Below are 18,964 nucleotides of genomic sequence, written 5' to 3'. Positions count from 1 at the left end.
GCTGAAAGCAGACACTTAACTGAGCCACCCAGCACCCAGAAGGTAGTTTTTTTAAAATTTTTTTTTCAGAAGGTAGATTTTTTTTAAGGATTTTTATTCATCTTCACTCACAGTAAGCAAGCTTAAAGGTTATATAATACATATATGTTTTTATAATTATAGCCACCAGTCAACTTGTATGGAGACAGATCTTATTCTGATACTTTTCTCCGAAAATATTGTAATTCACCCCTTTTTATAAGATGACTTTAGTAATAAAGTATACTTTAGTCCCTGTACTGTAATCAGAGTAGATCTAAATTCTTGCTCATGTACTTTTAGTGCAGAACTTGCGATTTTTAAATACAATTAAATTTTTTAAATCTTCCTTTAAAAACAATATACACACAAATACTAATTATTAGTATTATATCCAAGTGGATTGTCAAAGTAAAAACAAGTCTCACTATACAGTACAGCAAGCAATTACAATATATTTTGTAAAATAGGAACCAAAAGAAAATGAAAATACAATATTAGGCTATAACTATCAGCACCAAGAGTTTCTCTAATCAAGTAAAACTCTATTCTGGTAGCAAGTTACACAAATATATCTTCCTCACTTTTGAGCCTGTTCTTACCAAACACATCTGGCTACCAGGCCAGCAGGTTTTCTACTTTCTATATCACTGGAGTTTCTTTTTAAAATTTTGATATTAAGACTTCCTGAATTATTTTCCTTCCATGACACCTCCTTTCCTTCCCTTTACATCAGAAATCAGAAGCGAGCTGGCAGTGCAGCAGATTCTTGGAGGGGCTCATTACCTTGCCAGTGATGGGTCTCTGACATTTCCTGCACAGCCTGCAATCGTGCTGCTCTATCACCTGACTGGCTCTTCCTCAGGAGCAACCACACAGCACATTCATGGTCCTCTACATCAACTGTACTAAAGGTGTCTTTGCAAAAAGAAAAAAGAACAAGACATCGTAAACAGTGTGAATAGTTGAAGCAACATATTATCTTCCTACTTATTTAAGATAGTAATTTATCAGTTTCTACAATAAGAGACTGAAATCCATTTCCAGGTATTGATAATGACTGACAGGTTTGTTCTTAGTTCTGTCATATTGCTATATTTTTTATGTATGTTATTATATGCTTTTGTTTTATGTACTATGCTGCTTTCACAACATGGTCCTTTTTGTTGTTGTTGCTTTTTCCCTAAAAATTTTTTTACTATGAAAAATATCGAACATATGGAAAAATTAAAAGAATAATACATTTATATGTTTATATTTTATTTAATAAATTTTATTTTTCCATATTTACTTAATCTGTATGTACATGTTTTTTTCTAAACCACGTGAAAGGAAGTTGCAGACATAACATTTGACCCTTTCTTAGTCATATCTGCCTCTCCTAAGAATAAGCCTGCATTCTCCTATATACTCACAATGCCATTATAACACCCAAGAATACTAATGAAAATCTCCTAATATCATCTAAAATCAAGCCTAACTTCATATTCAAATTTCTCCAAGTGTTCAAAAAATACCTTCAGAGTAGTTCTTTAAAATCAGGATTTGATTAAGTCTCTTTGGTATCTTTTAATTCTTGAAAATTTTCTCACCTTACTTTTTCATGATGTCAACTTTTTAAAGCGATCAAGTAAGCTCTTTCATAGCTAGCTCTACCTTGTTGATTTTTTTGATTATAAAATCTACATTATTGATGCGATATTCTCATAAGAAAGCATGGGAGTGATTTTCTAACAAATTTAAAATCTTAAAGCACTCTCATCAAGAGAAAAGGGTATATTTAGTCTCAATATTTATTCACAGCTATCTAGCAACAATACATCCATAAAGTGAGGGAAGAAAACTAAAATTGTCCAAGATATCAAAATTAAAATCACCCCAGAATTAAATATAGCCCAAGAGAATATCATTCAATTTCCATGGCTATAATAAATGGCAGTATAAAAAATGGGAAAAAAAGATCTGAAGCTGATCATGAAATGACTTTCAGATTATTGATAAAGATTCTACGTTAAATATTTGACACATACCAGCAAATGGGCCCCGCAGTATCTTGGCTGATGTTGCCAATAGTTTTCTTACTGCTTTGTGAAGCTCTTTTCTTGCCTGGTAGGTGATTCCTAAAATGATTACAAATTTAGATAAAACCAAGTATATACTCTTAATGCTATCCTCCACTACTTTAGAGAACAAAATGTAGAAACTCTAATTTTTTCAAAAAATATAAAATCGCATTTTTTTTCTTTTAGTGTCACTATCAAAACAATTAAAACCACTATGTGAACACAGAGCTCTAGATCCCAAAATAAGATTGCTCTCCAAGTCAGGAAAAAAGTAAAAAACTAAACGAAAACAAAAACACTAAGTTAAACTAACAAAATCCTCATATGCAACATACAATTAGCTACATTCAGGAAATTGTCACTCAACAATAGCCCTTCTCAAACTGAAATTTGGAGATGCCCTACTATGGAGATGAAGCTTTGCCAAATGGATAAATTGTAAACTATAAAAATTATCTGTGTAATTGAAATTGTAACACATCAGGTAAGACAGTAAATATAAATAGGACAGATGGTGATATACACAGCTGTTTTTAGAAAAGGAAGAGCACCTCGCCTGCACCCGCCCCGAGCCCGCGTCCTCCACTCGCCCCGCAGCCAGGGACACGCGCCGCGCACCGACACCGACGGAGCGGACATGGGCAGAGCGATGGTGGCCAGGCTCAGACTGGGGCTGCTGCTCCTGGCGCTGCTCCTACCCACGCAGATTTATTCAAATCAAACAACTGTTGTAACACTTTCAAGTAACTCCTCCCAGAGTACCTCGACTGCCCCAAATCCAGCAAATACCACCACCACACTAACTGGCGGTGCTCTGCTGTCAACAGCCAGTCTCTTCGTGATCTCGTTCTCCCTTCTACATCTCTACTGTTAAAAGACTCGGGCCAAGAAACGTCTATACTTCCCCATCTTCTAAACCCAATCCAAATGGCGTCTAGACATCCAGTGTGACAAGGAAAAATAAACAGGTCTTCATTGAATCTGCTAATTCCACACCTTATTTTATTGACACAAAATGTTGAGGATCCCAAATTTGATTGGTTTGAAGAACATGTGAAGGGTTTGACTAGATGATGAATGTCTATTAAATCTACTGGAGTTTCATGTACAAGATGAAGAGACAACATCCAAGATTAGATAAGAGATAATTTCTTTAAATGTGGCTTAAGAAGTATGGACATGTAAAATTCTACCTTGAAAATGAGAATAGATTTTCTCTTACCGAGATGTAAAAGATGGGATGTGAACAGATTCGGTTTTCATTCGGTTCATTAAATCTTTAAGGCCATAAAACGGTTAATACAAAAAGCTTCCATGATTCTATTTATAAGTACATTAGAAGGAACTTCCAGGTGTTACTGTAAATCCTCAATGCATTGTTTCAGCAGTACTAATTTAATGCCTATGTACTCTAGATAAAAGTTTTACATTGTTAAGCTATCACTGTTTCTTGGGAACTGAACTCTTTCCTCTGAGGCTTTGGGTTTGACATTGCATTTGATTTTTTATATAGTAATTGACATGTGCCAGGGCAATGATGGATTGGAATCTACCCCCGATTGTGAAACATAACGAATAAATTTTGCTTACTTATCACTTATTCCTATTGAACAAGGGTGCCAGATTCATTTAGCTAAACTGATTCCAAAGAGTAGAAGTATGTTGACTTCAACTAATTTCAAAATGCTTATTTCTGCATAGGTGGAGTACTTCTTACAATTTAAAAAATGATCTGTTTTGAAGGTAAAATCGACAAATCTTGAAATTAAAAAAGGCAAAATATGTGCGGGAGCCAAAAATCATAAATCAAGAATTTGGGAAGTGAAGACTGGAAGCTTGCTTACATTAAATTCAGAAAAACTTTTATACTTTTTCTGTAAATACTTTTTTCAAAAAAAAAAACTGAATCAGAATAGCCACATTTGGAACACTTTCTGTTAGTCAATATTTTTAGATAGTTAGAACCTGGTCCTAAGCCTAAAGTGGGCTTGATTCTGGAAAGTAAATCTTTTCACAACTGCCTCGATGCACAGAAAGCTTTTTAAAAATAGACACTCTAAGGTCTTTTGTTCGCATGGTCACACACTGATGCTTAGATGTTCCAGTATCTAATATGGCCACCGTAGTCTTGATAACCAAAGTCATTTTTCCCGTCTTTAGGAACCTACACCAGAACAACAATATCCAACAGATCTCAAGCTACTGTGTGTGTGAATGAACATTACGTTTTGTTTCATCCCTGAATGCTGTACATCAGTTTTGGATTGTATACTGTGTTTGTGTATTTATGCTTTGATTCATAGTAACTTCTCATGTTATGGAATTGATTTGCATTGAACACAAACTGTAAATAAAAAGAAATGGCTGAAAGAGCAAAAAAAAAAATTAGAAAAGGATGAGTAGAACCTGTCTCACTGAGAGAACATAATGTAGTAACAAGGCAAGGTTATTTTGGCCAACAACGTAGGACCAGGCAGCTGTAAGTCAAAGGTAGTGACTCACCACGCTACCCATACCTTGATGAAAAGATATGCCTCTGCTCTAAAAGTTCATGTTCATCAAGCAACTGTCTGGTTACTAATTAGGTTTCCTTGTGACCTAAACACAGAGAAGAAGAATGTTCCGACTAGTAAAGACAGGTTTTCCAGCCTCTATGACAGATTTTTTTCCCCTCTGTTAATAAATTGGTACCCAGATTTATGAATCCATGTCATGATTTTAGTTGGCATGAATAAATACCTTGAAGCAAAAATATGTCTAAGCTAAGTGACCAAATCATGTTTTTATACTTGCCAAATTGAGGGCCAGCCTCTAAATTGACCTCCACTAAAGTGTGGAATTCTAAGTTTAGACTAAAATAGTCAGCTAGTCTTCACATCACTAGGTTACAGGAGAGTCGCAAAACTGTATTAAATATGGAAGTCCAAAGTTTGGTCTTCAATGATTCTTTAGGAACTTGGTTCTCACAGGATTTGTTGACTCTTAAAATTAGCTGAACCTACCTTGTTAATATCATGTTTTAAATACTCATTTTAAAATTTAATAATTAGCTTCCATTTTTCACAGAAGTGGGATGACTTTACCATAAACTTACCATAATTTTCTCTTTTATCTAAAGAAACTGTTTGCAGATATATATAGGACTTCATTTTTTCTCTTTCTACTACTTGAGTATCTAATGTCAAAGACTTCTTCAGGGCCAGAATTTCATATGTAAGAAATAAAGAACCGCTTAAAAAGAAACAAAAAATCATCATAAATACATGATCTAACAGTAACACAAGAGCCACTTTTTTTTTTTACATGACATAATAACAGAATTACATTGATTATGGAGCTCTTTAGATTACCAAGTATCACATAAACTGAATGGCTCAATCTGCACAATAGTTGAGGTCTTAAACCTATAGATTGAAATTAACATTTGCTACAAATGGTGAAAAAAGGTTAAAAGGCAGAATTTTCCAAAAAAGGATGGGAAAAATAAGTGCTTAGTAAACACTGAAATGTTTTTTGAATGAGAAGTTTTATATACACTATCAATGTGCACCCCATAACAAACACAAATCTCCTCAGCATATACACTAATGATTGAGCCAGTCTTTCTTATTAAGCTTTTTGTCACGGAATTTTTCATTCTTCTTATTGGGAAACATAATATACACACCATAATGTACATATAGCATACACCATATTTATATACATATGTATAAATGTGTGCACACTTTCCCTTTAATTAATAATAATTAGAATACCTAGACAAACATAGATCAGTACCCCAGAAGCCCACAGTGTGTCCCTTCTGATCCTGACCCAGTCTCTCATCTCTTTAGCTAATTATTACTTTGACTTTTATTACAATAATGTCCTTGTTTCTCTTTAGTTTGCCATCTATACATGCAACAACAGAGTTTAGTTTTGTCTGTCTCTGGATTTCATCAGAATGGAATCACACTGTAAATATTCTTTGCTCAGCCTCTTGTTTGTGAGATTCATTTACAGTGTTACAAGTATCAGTGGTTCACACATTTATATTTCTATATGGTATGTGACTCAGCAATTGATGGATATACCACAACCTACCTTCTACCATAGATGGGCATTTAGGGAATTGCTAGTTTAAATCCATCACAAACAATCCTGTTACACATCTTATACAATTATACTGTACACATGTATGTTCCTCTAGGATTCTCAGCTAGAAGGAGAATTAGACTGTTGGGCAGTATACATACTATGCAACTTTATTAGATACTGCCAAACTGTTTTCTACAAAGTTTAGCCAATAGGTACTTCCATCTCCTAAAAGCTATGCCTAAAGTTAATTTTTAGATGTGAAATACAACATTCTTTGTTATGCACTCAAAGTGAAGAGGTTTTTTTTCCTTGTCAGACTGACCTACATATTCCCTAAATCCAGACACAAAAGCTGCAGTGTCTGGATTCAGGGCTTAGTAACATCAGTTATACTAAGCATTCTCCTGACCTTTGACTTACACTCTAAAGTTAAAGCACGTAAGACAGAAGAGGCAGACACTGGCCAGCACCACAACAGAAGGCTCTCAAGAATCCTCTCCTTTCTCGGAGAACTATCTGAGCACCCAAAAAGAGCAAATGCATTCAATATTTTTACTGTGCTTCCCATGAAAGGCAAAATTCTTTACTAGAAATCATGTTATTAACTTTCATTACATTCCTGACTATAATCATGAAATAGACAAAATACATTACTATATCTTTTGCCTGGAGGGCAGCCCAGGTGGCACGGCGGTTTAGCGCCGCCTTCAGCCCAGGGCGTGATCCTGGAGACCCGGGATGGAGTCCCACGTCGGGCTCCCTGCCTGGAGCCTGCTTCTCCCTCTGCCTGTGTCTCTGCCTCTCTCTCTCTCTCTCTCTCTGTGTCTCTCATGAATAAATAAATAAAGGTCTTTAAAAAAAATCCTTTAAAAAAAAAAACTATATCTTTTGCCTGGAATGATTCAAAGGGAAAAGTCATCTATGTTTTGTCTTACATTAGTGTCATGGAGAAGTGTATGCATTTGTATAAAATGCCAAATGCATCTCCTTTATCATTTCAGCATCTAAGAGTTACATATGTATGTGTGTGTATATATATATATATGATCTCATACATATAATAGTGAAAAAGAGTAGTATTAACAAACACAGTAGAATAGTATTAGACATATATTAACATATACACTCCCCTTTAAAAAATAAGGGAAGACGGTCACTCCATTGATTAAGCATGCACTTCTGAAGAGCATGAGATGGAAGACATCAATCTACTGGTTTTCTTGGTCAGCCTCAATTTTCTTTCATGAGATCTCTATGGTCATTTAAAGGGTTTTCAAAAATAATTTTGGCTACTGTTAATTTTTACCTTTCTGATCCACATTAGAACCTACAAGATGTGATTTTGGGTATGTGAAAACTAATTAGTGAGCACCTGCTCTGTATAGGTCAAGTGCTATCCTCAGACCAACAGTGCCCAGTGGATAGAATCCCTATCGCTCCCTTGCATCCAAGATAAGACACTTCTCAGACAGTAAAGTAACTGAATCAAGACAACACTGAAGTGGTAAAACCAGTGATTAACTCACTTGTCTAATTCCAAAATTTATACATATTTGCCACCCCATCTCATAAAATCACTTCCATTGAGATTTCCATTAGTACAAAGAAGCCAATTAATATTTCATAGCTGACACTTACCCTAAAATAAGTGATCCAGTAAACTTTATTATATTTCCTTCAAAAAGAAAGAAAAAAGGTCAGTATGATAAGTTTTAATTTTAAAATGTGACAGGAAATAGGCAACAGTGTCTCTACCTGTATTATATAATTGGATAAAAAGTTACTAATATTTTTCCATGAATATGATTAATTACTATCAACACAAGGCTTCCTATTCTTAGACACAGACAAACGAACCAATAAGCACTGGGTACAAAAATATATTCTGTATTTCACACTCATTCTCACTTCCTACTCTTCTCCCCTTCTTGTATCTCTTACTCTGTCATCCCCAACAAATCAGTAGAGACTGTAGTGCTACTGCAACACTGATGTTGACAGGCCTACAGTGCTTCCACTGAATGCAAGAGTCATGAAGCTAACTTGCCTTCTGACTCCTTCTAGTTCACAACCAATTAAATAAGGGAATGGGAAGAATTCTATCACTATTAGGATGATACTGTTTCTGAAGAAGGGACACAAAATGACTCTTCCAAAGGAATTATGTTACAGTTGGTAGTTAAGCACCATATGTATATAGTCCCATTAAAAATACTGGTTACATGCTACGAGTTTACTTATAATTTTTTTTGTTTGGAACTTAGAAAACTCTTTTTTTTTAATATCCAAAAAAAAAAAAAAAACCCTCCTAGTGGAAGACACAGCTAGCTGGCTGTTCAATATATGTAAGGCCCTTAATCCTTATTAACACAACCTAATTACTATCTAAAAGTATTCACAAATTCCTGACTCTTGCAGGTAGGGCTGGCTGTGCAACACAGTTGTAGCCCATCAGATATATATGAAAGCCTGTAAGTAGTAGTCCCTCCCCAAATAAAAAGACAAAACTTTGTAAGATGGCTTTTGGCCTTTCTCCCTTCTTAAAGTCTAGAGATTTAGTGACTATCTTGTAACCATGAGGACAATACAGATAACGTAGCAAGAAGACAGAATTGCTAAACTGTGGTTCCTGCTTTAAACTGTCTCTATCTTGACATCCTGTTACATAAGAAAAAATGAAAATTTTACTAATTTAAACCACTGCAGTTAAATTTCTATTACACGCACTGAAGACAACCTTTACGGAATCATTACCCCATAATTATCAGATACTGCTACCTGCCTGCAAAACCTATATAATCTTTAACTTATTGGATGTGTAGAAGTAGCCCTTTGTCAGAGTTTCGACTTAGACTACTGAGAACACATTTATCCTCCCTACAGAGGGATAAGGAACTCACTCGATCAACCTCTCTATATATCAGGCAAGGGAGATGAACATTCCTCCCAAACTCCAAGACCATAGTAGTGGTTCCAGAACTGGGAAGGGGACAGTTCTGGGAGGTCTGCAGGGATGAGATCAGAAGTTGCAACAGGGCTTCGTGACTGCAACTTCTCTGGGATGTTTTTCCTTCTAACGTGGCTTCCTAGACTTCCCTGCATCCCTGGCCCAACCCTGTGGGCCCTGGGAGCATCTTGTTTCCTTCTCTACTTGTTATGTTTCCTTTTCACTGGGCCCTGGGAACAGAATATAGTATCACAGCCTTCTGTCCTATCCTAAATTCACATTTTTGTTCTTTACAAATGATGAGAGAAGAAAAGCTCCTTTCTTTGTTCCAACCCTTCTTTTATATTTAAAACACAAAATCACAGAATTTTCTATATGAAAAGGATCTATCCTAAAAAAAAGATCTTAAAGAACAAACAGAAACTCCATGAAAACAGGGACTCTGTCGTAATCCACATTGTATTCTCAGGGCCTAGAATAGTACCTGGCATATAGTAGATAGTAAATAAATAATTTGCCAAATGAATGAAAGATGATTATCTTCTCTTTTACAAATTAAGGTGAGGAATAAATAAGGTAAATATTTACAAGTAAAGATAGTAGATCAGCACTAGATCCTAACCTCCCACAGGACAAGCACAACATCTTCTTTGCCCATTGGTGAATTCCCAGAACCTAATACACGTGCCTGGCACCTTGTTTTGCAGAAACTTAATAATGAATGAGAATGTAATGATATTTGAGTTTGAAAGGATGAGCCTCAGGGCACCTGGGTGGCTCAGTTGGTAACTGTCGGCCTTCTGCCTTCAGCTCAGGTCCTAATCCCGAGGTCTTGGGATCAAGCCCCACATCAGGCTCCCGGCTCAGCGGGAGCAAGCTAAGCTCCCTCCCCTTCTCCCTCTCCTTCTCCCTGCCGCTCCCCCTGCTTGTGCACACTTTCTCTATTCTCTCAAATAAATAAAATCTTAAAAAAAAAAAAAAAAAGGATGAGCCTGAATCTGACAGGAAACATATAGAAGACAAGATTCCCAAAAACAGGGGTATGCATGGCTCTGGGCCTACAAATTTGGGGTGCACTATTAGTACAAAAAAGACAGAAACAATTCTGAAATTTATCATGGATTAAGTAAGTTTTTGTGGGCCACGTGGGAAACTTGGCCATAATTCTATCAATGTTTCTTTAAGAAATACTGTTTAAACTGTACTCACTGATATCTCTCCAGTATGTGATACTTTTGAGTGGAGGAGTTGAGGTTCCTATTCTTCTGCAGCAGATGACACAATAAGCGGCCAGGGACATTCTATGTATTTAGAACAATTGTAACAAATTTAACTTGACAGCTAATTAAAAACATTTGACTATAAGAACATGCCACAATCACAGTGGATTATCTAAAGAGTTAGATTTTTCAAGACCAGGAAAAAAACTTTTCCATTAAAAAAATTTCATCCTTAAAAAAAACATATTAGAATAGTATCTTGTTAGAATAGTATCTTGTTATTCTTCTCCAAACTAAGTGCAACTGTGAACAATTATTAGGAACCAAGAAGACATCGATTATTAACCAGAATGTCAATATATGAATTAAAAAAAATTTAGTACCTTTAAAAATATATATATGCATAGAGATAAATAGATATTTATATTTACCTTTGATGACTGAAGGCTCTACAGAAATGAAAAGCGCTCAAAATGAAAGACATACTTAGAACCCATGGAGGTATTTCTCCTCTAGCCCCTTCAGGATGATAACCAACAAAGTTTCAAATCTTTGTTAACTGTTGGCATCCTACCAGAGAAGAACTGTCGCTCAACTACTTCATTGACTGAGTAAAGATGATCGAAATATGATGCAATGGTTTCTAGAACAACTCAGTATTCTAGAATCATATCAGATTGTCTTTGGATAAGACTTATTTTCTTTTGCTTTTGCTACAAAGGAAAAGAAGAAAAGCATATTGAGGGATTCATGTGAGAAAAGATCTTTTGGTTCAACATATATAAAGTCCTAGCAGCTTTACATGGATAAAGGGGAAATTACTTGGTGTGTGTGTGTGTGTGTGTGTGTGTATAATTAATGAGATATATATATATTAAAAAATATGCTGGAGAAAACACAAAATAGGGGCACCTGGATGGCTCAGTCAGTTAAGCACCCGACTCTTGATCTCAGTTCAGGTCTTGATCTCAAGGGTTGAGTTCAAGTTCCACGTTGGGCTCTACATAGGGCGTGGTGCCTACTTAAAAAGAAGAGAGAAAAAAAAAAAAAGGAGAGAGAGATAACACAAAATAAAAAGCTTTTACGTTTTTTCTTGTAATTCCAGCGCATCAATTGGTGACTAAACAAACTGGTTTAGGCAAGAGGTAAACTTATAAAGGTCACTGTTTTAAAGGTCATTGTTTCTTCATTTCTCACTTGTTTAATGGGTATCCATGAGACATAAGAATACTGGTGAGGACTGCAATGAAGTAGATGTTCATGAAACCAGGATAGAATCCAATGTAAACTACTTTGAATTTGTTTATAGATTTGCATTTTACTACAGGACAACTTAAGGAAAACAAAAGTACCTATTGCTTCTTTCAATCCTGACACCACAGAAGCAATTAACTATAAAACATTATACACTCTTTGCTATTACTTCTCTGGCCTAAAAAGCTTCATATTGTTTTTTTTTTTTTTTTTTTTTTTTTTTTACAGTGGTTTATTTTTTTTTTTTTTTTTTATTTTTATTTTTATTATTATTTTTTTTTTATTTATTTTTTTTTTAATTAATTTTTATTGGTGTTCAATTTACCAACATACAGAAAAACACCCAGTGCTCATCCCGTCAAGTGTCCACCTCAGTGCCCGTCACCCATTCCCCTCCAACACCCGCCATCCTCCCCCCTTCCACCACCCCTAGTTTGTTTCCCCGAGTTAGGAGTCTTTATGTTCTGTCTCCCTTCCTGATATTTCCCAACATTTCTTCTCCCTTCCTTTATATTCCCTTTCACTATTATTTATATTCCCCAAATGAATGAGAACATACACTGCTTGTCCTTCTCCGATTGACTTATTTCACTCAGCATAATACCCTCCAGTTCCATCCACGTTGAAGCAAATGGTGGGTATTTGTCGTTTCTAATCGCTGAGTAATATTCCATTGTATACATAAACCACATCTTCTTTATCCATTCATCTTTCGATGGACACCGAGGCTCCTTCCACAGTTTGGCTATTGTGGCCATTGCTGATAGAAACATCGGGGTGCAGGTATCCCGACGTTTCGTTGCATCTGAATCTTTGGGGTAAATCCCCAACAGTGCAATTGCTGGGTCGTAGGGCAGGTCTATTTTTAATTCTTTGAGGAACCTCCACACAGTTTTCCAGAGTGGCTGCACCAGTTCACATTCCCACCAACAGTGTAAGAGGGTTCCCTTTTCTCCGCATCCTCTCCAACATTTGTTGTTTCCTGCCTTGTTAATTTTCCCCATTCTCACTGGTGTGAGGTGGTATCTCATTGTGGTTTTGATTTGTATTTCCCTGATGGCAAGTGATGCAGAGCATTTTCTCATGTGCATGTTGGCCATGTCCATGTCTTCCTCTGTGAGATTTCTCTTCATGTCTTTTGCCCATTTCATGATTGGATTGTTTGTTTCTTTGGTGTTGAGTTTAATAAGTTCTTTATAGATTTTGGAAACTAGCCCTTTATCTGATATGTCGTTTGCAAATATCCTCTCCCATTCTGTAGGTTGTCTTTTAGTTTTTTTGACTGTATCCTTTGCTGTGCAAAAGCTTCTTATCTTGATGAAGTCCCAATAGTTCATTTTTGCTTAAAAAGCTTCATATTGTTAACTTAAACATCCCCCACTCGCCACCACCGTAGTATGCTTCCTTCCTACTAAATCCTGAAAATAGGGATCCCTGGGTGGTGCAGCGGTTTGGCGCCTGCCTTTGGCCCGGGGCGCGATCCTGGAGACCCGGGATCGAGTCCCACGTCGGGCTCCCGGTGCATGGAGCCTGCTTCTCCCTCTGCCTGTCTCTGCCTCTCTCTCTCTCTCTGTGTGACTATCATGAATAAATAATTAAAATCTTTAAAAAAAAATAAATCCTGAAAATAAATCTAAATCTACTGGAAATAGGTCCTCAACTAATTTCCTTCTGGGTTTCCTAGATGACATCACCTTTGCAGCTCTCTCCAGAATAAAAGGCTCCATTTCTTTCTTTTTTTCTTTTTTTTTAAGTATGTCTTGAAGCCAGCTCTTAACTAGCTTCATTCTTACTGGAGTTCAATTTGCCAACATATAGTATAACACCGGGTGCTCATCCCGCCAAGTACCCCCCTCAGTGCCCATCAACCAGTCACCCCACCCCACCCCCGCCCACCTCTCTTTCCACTACCCCTTCTTCGTTTCCCAGAGTTAGGTGTCTCTCATGTTTTGTCACCCTCACTGATATTTTCACTCATTTTCTCTCCTTTCCCCTTTATTCCCATTCACTAAATTTTATAGTCCCCAAATGAATGAGACCATATAATGTTTATCCTTCTCCAACTGACTTATTTCACTCAGCATAATACCCTCCAGTTCCATCCACATTTAAGCAAATGGTGGGTATTTGTCATTTCTAATGGCTGAGGAATATTCCATTGTATACATAGACCACATCTTCTTTATCCATTCATCTTTCGATGGACACCGAGGATCCTTCCTCGGTTTGGCGATTGTGGACACTGCTGCTATAAACACTGGGGTGCAGGTGTTCTGGTGTTTCACTGCATCTGTATCTTTGGGTTAAATCCCCAGCAGCGCAATTGCTGGGTCGTAGGGCAGTTCGATTTTTAACTCTTTGAGGAACCTCCACACAGTTTTCCAGAGTGGCTGCACCAGTTCACATTCCCACCAACAGTGCAAGAGGGTTCCCCTTTCTCTACATCCTCTCCAACATTTGTTGTTTGCTCTCTTGTTTATTTTCACCATTCTCACTGGTATGGGGAACCCCAGGTGGCTCAGTGGTTTAGAGCTGCTTTCGGCCCAGGGCATGATCCTGGAGTCCCAGGATCGAGTCCCACGTTGGGCTCCCTGCATGGAGCCTGCTTCTCGCTCTGCCTGTGTCTCTGCCTCTCTCTCTCTCTCATGAATAAATAAGTAAATAAAATCTTTTTAAAAATTAAAAAATAAATTTTCAAAAAAAAAAAAAGGCTCTATTTCTTACTATTTCCTCAGAGTTCTTAATGACTTCTCAGCTCTCCAGCCCCAAATAACCTTCCATCCCTCACTTGTCTGGGAGTGAGCAGCCAGTCCTGTGACTATTCTTCCCTCCCCACACATCACTCTGCCTCCTTCCTCAACAGTACTAAACTCCTTTTTTTTTTTAAGATTTATTTATTGAGAGAGAGAAACTCAAGCAGACTCCACATTGAGCATGTGGCCTGATGCAGGCCCAAACCCATGACCCTGAGCAGAAACCAAAAGTCAGATGCTTCAAATGAGCACACCACCCAGGTACCCCTAGAACCCTCCTCTTTCTAGTAGCCTGCAACCCTAACCTGAAACATGTGTTTTCTTTATTTTTACACACTGACAGCCAAAATGGGGTACAGGGGAGGGGGCGGGGAGTGGTTCAGGGAGAAAAAAAGATAAATTGGGAGTGGGCTCTCAGAATCATTTCTGCTGTTCTCAATCAGTTCTCTCCTGATCCCACAATGACTGCTATAAATGACCGACATACGCTTCTAAGTTTCCTCCCCACATCCACCCTTTCAAATGATCTTGTCTCTTATTTGACTGAGAAACTTAAAACTATGATCTGCTTCAACTTCTGCCACCTTACCTACAAGCAAGGATATATCCAGGTATTGAGGGGTTTAACATTTATTCAAATGGGGTGGGGGCTTTTTAAAAAAAACAAACACAAAAATACCAAATTAGGTGCTAAAATGAAAGTTACTTAGGATGAGAAAAAATATCACAATAAATGACTGGAATCTTAGAAATTTTTATATCTTTCTTCTGAGATTTTGTTAGACAAGTGTCAGAAACACTTGTACAGAAAAGTTTTTGGATTACATCTGGGATTCCCTTTCCTCCCAGGACATTATAACCCCTAGTAACTCACAGCACTCAAAGAGGCCCATGCAGGTAAGGTACCTTAAAGCATAAGGTTCATAACTTCCTGGTAAATCCATCTTGGCCTACAAATGTATATTCATCTAAATTCATCTACTGCCTTTTCCACATTCCAAATGGATCTTCTGCACTGGTCTTCCCAGTTTCTGAGGAAAAGATCTCATTCCCTTTCCAAGGGGAAATCTTATTCTAGGTCTCATTTCTTTCACTTCCAGAGGGATCTTGATCCATTAAGTAACTGCTTTTCTCTTCCTAATCCTCACTCCCTTTCTTTCAGCTCTTTCTATTCCTCCTCCCTAAATACTGGATTTCCAATGTTCTCCTCTCAAAGCAAAAACAAAAAAACCAATTAATGGGGGGTTTGGGGGACCCTCTCTTGATCCAAGTGCCTCTTCTCTCACCTTCCTTCCTAAGATTCTTTCTCCAGTGTTCTTCTCTAGCACTGACACAGTGCTCCCTAAGGTCACCAGTAAATGACATCTTTGTTCCTACATCCACTTTTCAGTCATCATTTTGCTTTTTCTGAAGCATTTCATTTCTCTCTCCTTCTCTAGATTCTATGATTCCCTGTCTTCTAGTTTTACTCTTACATTTCTGGCTGCTCCATCCCATTACTCATTCAACAAACATTTACTGAGCACTTATTATTTGTCAAGGATGTAAACCTGAGATGTGAATAAGACAGCAGAGCCCCTGTCCTTACAGAGTTCTGCAGGTGGCTTTGCTGTCTCCACCTGGCCTTTAAGTACTAGTGTCCCAGGGGCTTCCATCTATGCTCCCCCTTTTTCTCTCATGTTACACTGAGTAATTTCAGTTTTTTTTCCTCACAAAGGTCTACCATAAGCTTGTGATTCCCAAATTTCTATAACTAATCCGGATCTGTCGCTAAGCTGCAGGTGCATACGTACTCAACTGCCTAATGCATATTTCTTTTGTTTTGTTTTTAAAGATTTTATTTATTTACTCATGAGAGAGAGAGAGGCAGAGACATGGGCAGAGAGAGAAGCAGGCTCCATGCAGGGAGCCTGATGTGGGACTCAATCCTGGGACTCCAGGACTACGCCCTGGGCTGAAGGCAGATGCTTAACCGCTGAGCCATCCAGGGATCCCCCTAATGCATATTTCTGCTTTGAAGTACCACAAACACCTAAAATCCAGAATGTCTAAAATCAAATAGTCACATTCTTAAAACCAAATATCCCAAGACCATTTTTAATACCAGACCATGGTTTCCTCCCTGATTAGAAAAGAGTCTTCCATACACTAAAGTCTAATCTACCTAGGGTTGATTTCTGGACAATTCTGCTCCACTAATCTATTTGTCTAAACTTTTATCAGGGAAATAACACCTTTCCTAATTCCTTTAAGAATTAAAATAAGTATCTTTTTTTAAAGATTTTATTTATTTATTCATGAGAGACACACAGAGAGAGAGAGAGAGAAAGAGAGAGAGGCACACAGACACAAACAGAGGGAAAAGCAGGCTCCCCGCAAGGAGCCCGATTCAGGACCCGACCCCAGATCCCGGGATCACACCCTAAGCCAAAGACAGATGCCCAACCACCGAGTCACCCAGGCATCCCTAAAATAAGTATCTTTAAAATAAGTCTTAGGCTTCTAGAGTGAGCATTCCCATCCCATTCTATTTAGGATTATCTCGGTTACTGGATTTTGATTGGAACTGAATTGAATTTACAGATTCATTTGGGAAGAACTGATTTTATATGGAGTCCCTCCATTCATGAAAAGTTACATCTTTAATTTTTTTTAGGTCTTTTGTAATTTTCTTCACAAGGGTCAAACATTTTTCCTTTGTGCTTTTTCCTTTCATGGGAAATACACACACAAATGTATAAAATGTAGAGAGAGAAATCAAGAGAATCCCATCAGCTTCAAAAATCAACACGTGGCCAATTTTGTTTCAGCTATACCTCCTCTGGCCAAATAAATTTCTATATGATAGATATTTCCTATATCTGTACTACCAGTGAGAAAATACAGAGTGTGATTAAGGAACTAAAATTTTTATCTTATTTTTTTAAGATGTTTATTTATTTATTCATGAGAGACACAGAGAGAAGCAGAGACATAGTCAGAGGGAGAAGCAGGCTCCATGCAGGAGCCTGATGCGGAACGCGATCCTGGAACTTCTGAGCCAAAGGCTCAACCGCTGAAGCTCAACCACTTGAGCCACTCAGGTGTCCCTATCTTATTTATTTTTAATTTAAATAGCTACATGTGGCTACTGGACTGAACAGGGAAAGCTATACCAAAAACCACATTCATTTTCCATCACCACCCTACCCCTTTATCTTGAAGCAAATCCAAAATATCTAATAACTTAACCTTATATTTCCTTAAAAAATTAACTACCATATGTCAAAACAAATATCATCCAATATCCAATGAGTGTTTCAATTGTTTAATAAATTTTTATTTTACTTAGCATTGGTTTACAACTGTTTTATTTGGATTTTCCTCTTTTTGAATTTGTCTTGATAATATCCATTTTTCAAGAAAATAGGTACTCAAGTTTTCAAAATCATTAGCATAAAATTGTTTATGCTATTTTAGTTTTTCATGCCTAAAATTGCCTACTTTTTGTGTTCTTGACATTGCTTATTTGTGCTTTTTTTTAACTTTTGAGCAATCTTGTAGAAATTTATTAATTGAAACATGTATTAACTTTTTATTTTCTATTGGTTTTGCGAATCATCTCTATTTTATTTTCTATTTCTACTCTTCATTATTTCTTTCTTTCTTTCTTTCTTTTGGTTCATTCTGTCCTTTTCTTAACTTCTTTAAAATAATGCATAACTAATATATTAGGAACATTTCTTAATCTTTCATAAATGAATTTAAGATGATAAATTCACCTTTAAATTTTGCTTTACCTAAATTTCACAAGTCCTGATATTGCCACCATGACTGCCTCCAATTCATGGGTTGTTTAGGGTTGTTTTTAGTTTCCAAACATATGAAATTTCTAAAGATTTATTATTATTTTTATTGTATTAGGTAGCTCATATTCTTTGGAATTGCGGAGACTTGTTTTGCTACCTGGTAATAATCAATAGCTATAAATGTATCACACAAACTTATTCTTACTTATGGCAGAATTTAGTTATATTCATTATAACAAGTTTGTTAATTGTGTTAAGTTTCCATAGTCTTACTAATCTTTCTCTATGATCTACACAGCACCTGAGAGAGGTTTTTAACAACCTTCATAGTGGCTTGTGCATTTGTCAACTTCCCCTTGTAGGTATCCATATTTCTTTAAATTATATATTCATTCAACAACTATTTCTCTAAGTCCCTATGAACCAGGAGTGTTCTAGGCACTAGAGACATAGCAATAAGCATGAAAACTATGTCCTTGCCTTCATATATCTTACACTCTATTGCAGAACTCCCCAATCGGTGAGTCAAATTAATACTATCATTTGTCATGATGTGAAAAGATGTCATTATGTATGTGCAAATTCATGATTAGGACCAAACCACCTGATTCATCATCATATATGCATCCTTGTTATATTTATTGCCTTAAATTCTATTTCATATAATAACAGTATTTCCTTAACAAGCATTTAACTATCATATTTTTCCCCATCATGCTTATAATCTTTTGGTATCATTTATATTGAATTTCAAAACTGTCTTTTAATAGATTAACCCATTTACATTTATTGTGCATTGGATAGATCAAGTTTTACTATCCTTTAACTGGTTTAAAGCTATACT

The 18,964-nt window shown here is 36.7% G+C and overlaps 1 protein-coding gene across 4 annotated transcripts in view; it reads right to left on the bottom strand.

Annotated features, from left to right (window-relative positions):
- SERAC1 (serine active site containing 1) overlaps nt 1–18,964 on the bottom strand; it is a 73,226-nt gene that overhangs the window by 40,696 nt on the left and 13,566 nt on the right. The window contains exons 2-8 of one of the 4 annotated variants that reach the window (XM_072767059.1): nt 11,238–11,346; nt 10,757–11,038; nt 10,315–10,406; nt 7,797–7,833; nt 5,176–5,312; nt 2,049–2,138; nt 805–936 (exon numbers count right to left, since the gene is read on the bottom strand). In XM_072767059.1, coding sequence (XP_072623160.1) covers nt 805–936; nt 2,049–2,138; nt 5,176–5,312; nt 7,797–7,833; nt 10,315–10,406; nt 10,757–10,809 — 541 coding nt within the window. In that variant the 5' untranslated portion in view covers nt 10,810–11,038; nt 11,238–11,346. The remainder of the gene's footprint in view (nt 1–804; nt 937–2,048; nt 2,139–5,175; nt 5,313–7,796; nt 7,834–10,314; nt 10,407–10,756; nt 11,039–11,237; nt 11,347–18,964) is intronic. The other 3 variants (XM_072767053.1, XM_072767074.1, XM_072767064.1) reach the window with 3 other exon arrangements.

This window comes from Vulpes vulpes, chromosome 1 (genome assembly GCF_048418805.1).
Source record: "Vulpes vulpes isolate BD-2025 chromosome 1, VulVul3, whole genome shotgun sequence".
In the NCBI taxonomy this organism is placed as follows: Eukaryota; Metazoa; Chordata; class Mammalia; order Carnivora; family Canidae; genus Vulpes; species Vulpes vulpes.
This window is presented reverse-complemented; position numbering and strand designations above follow the sequence as displayed.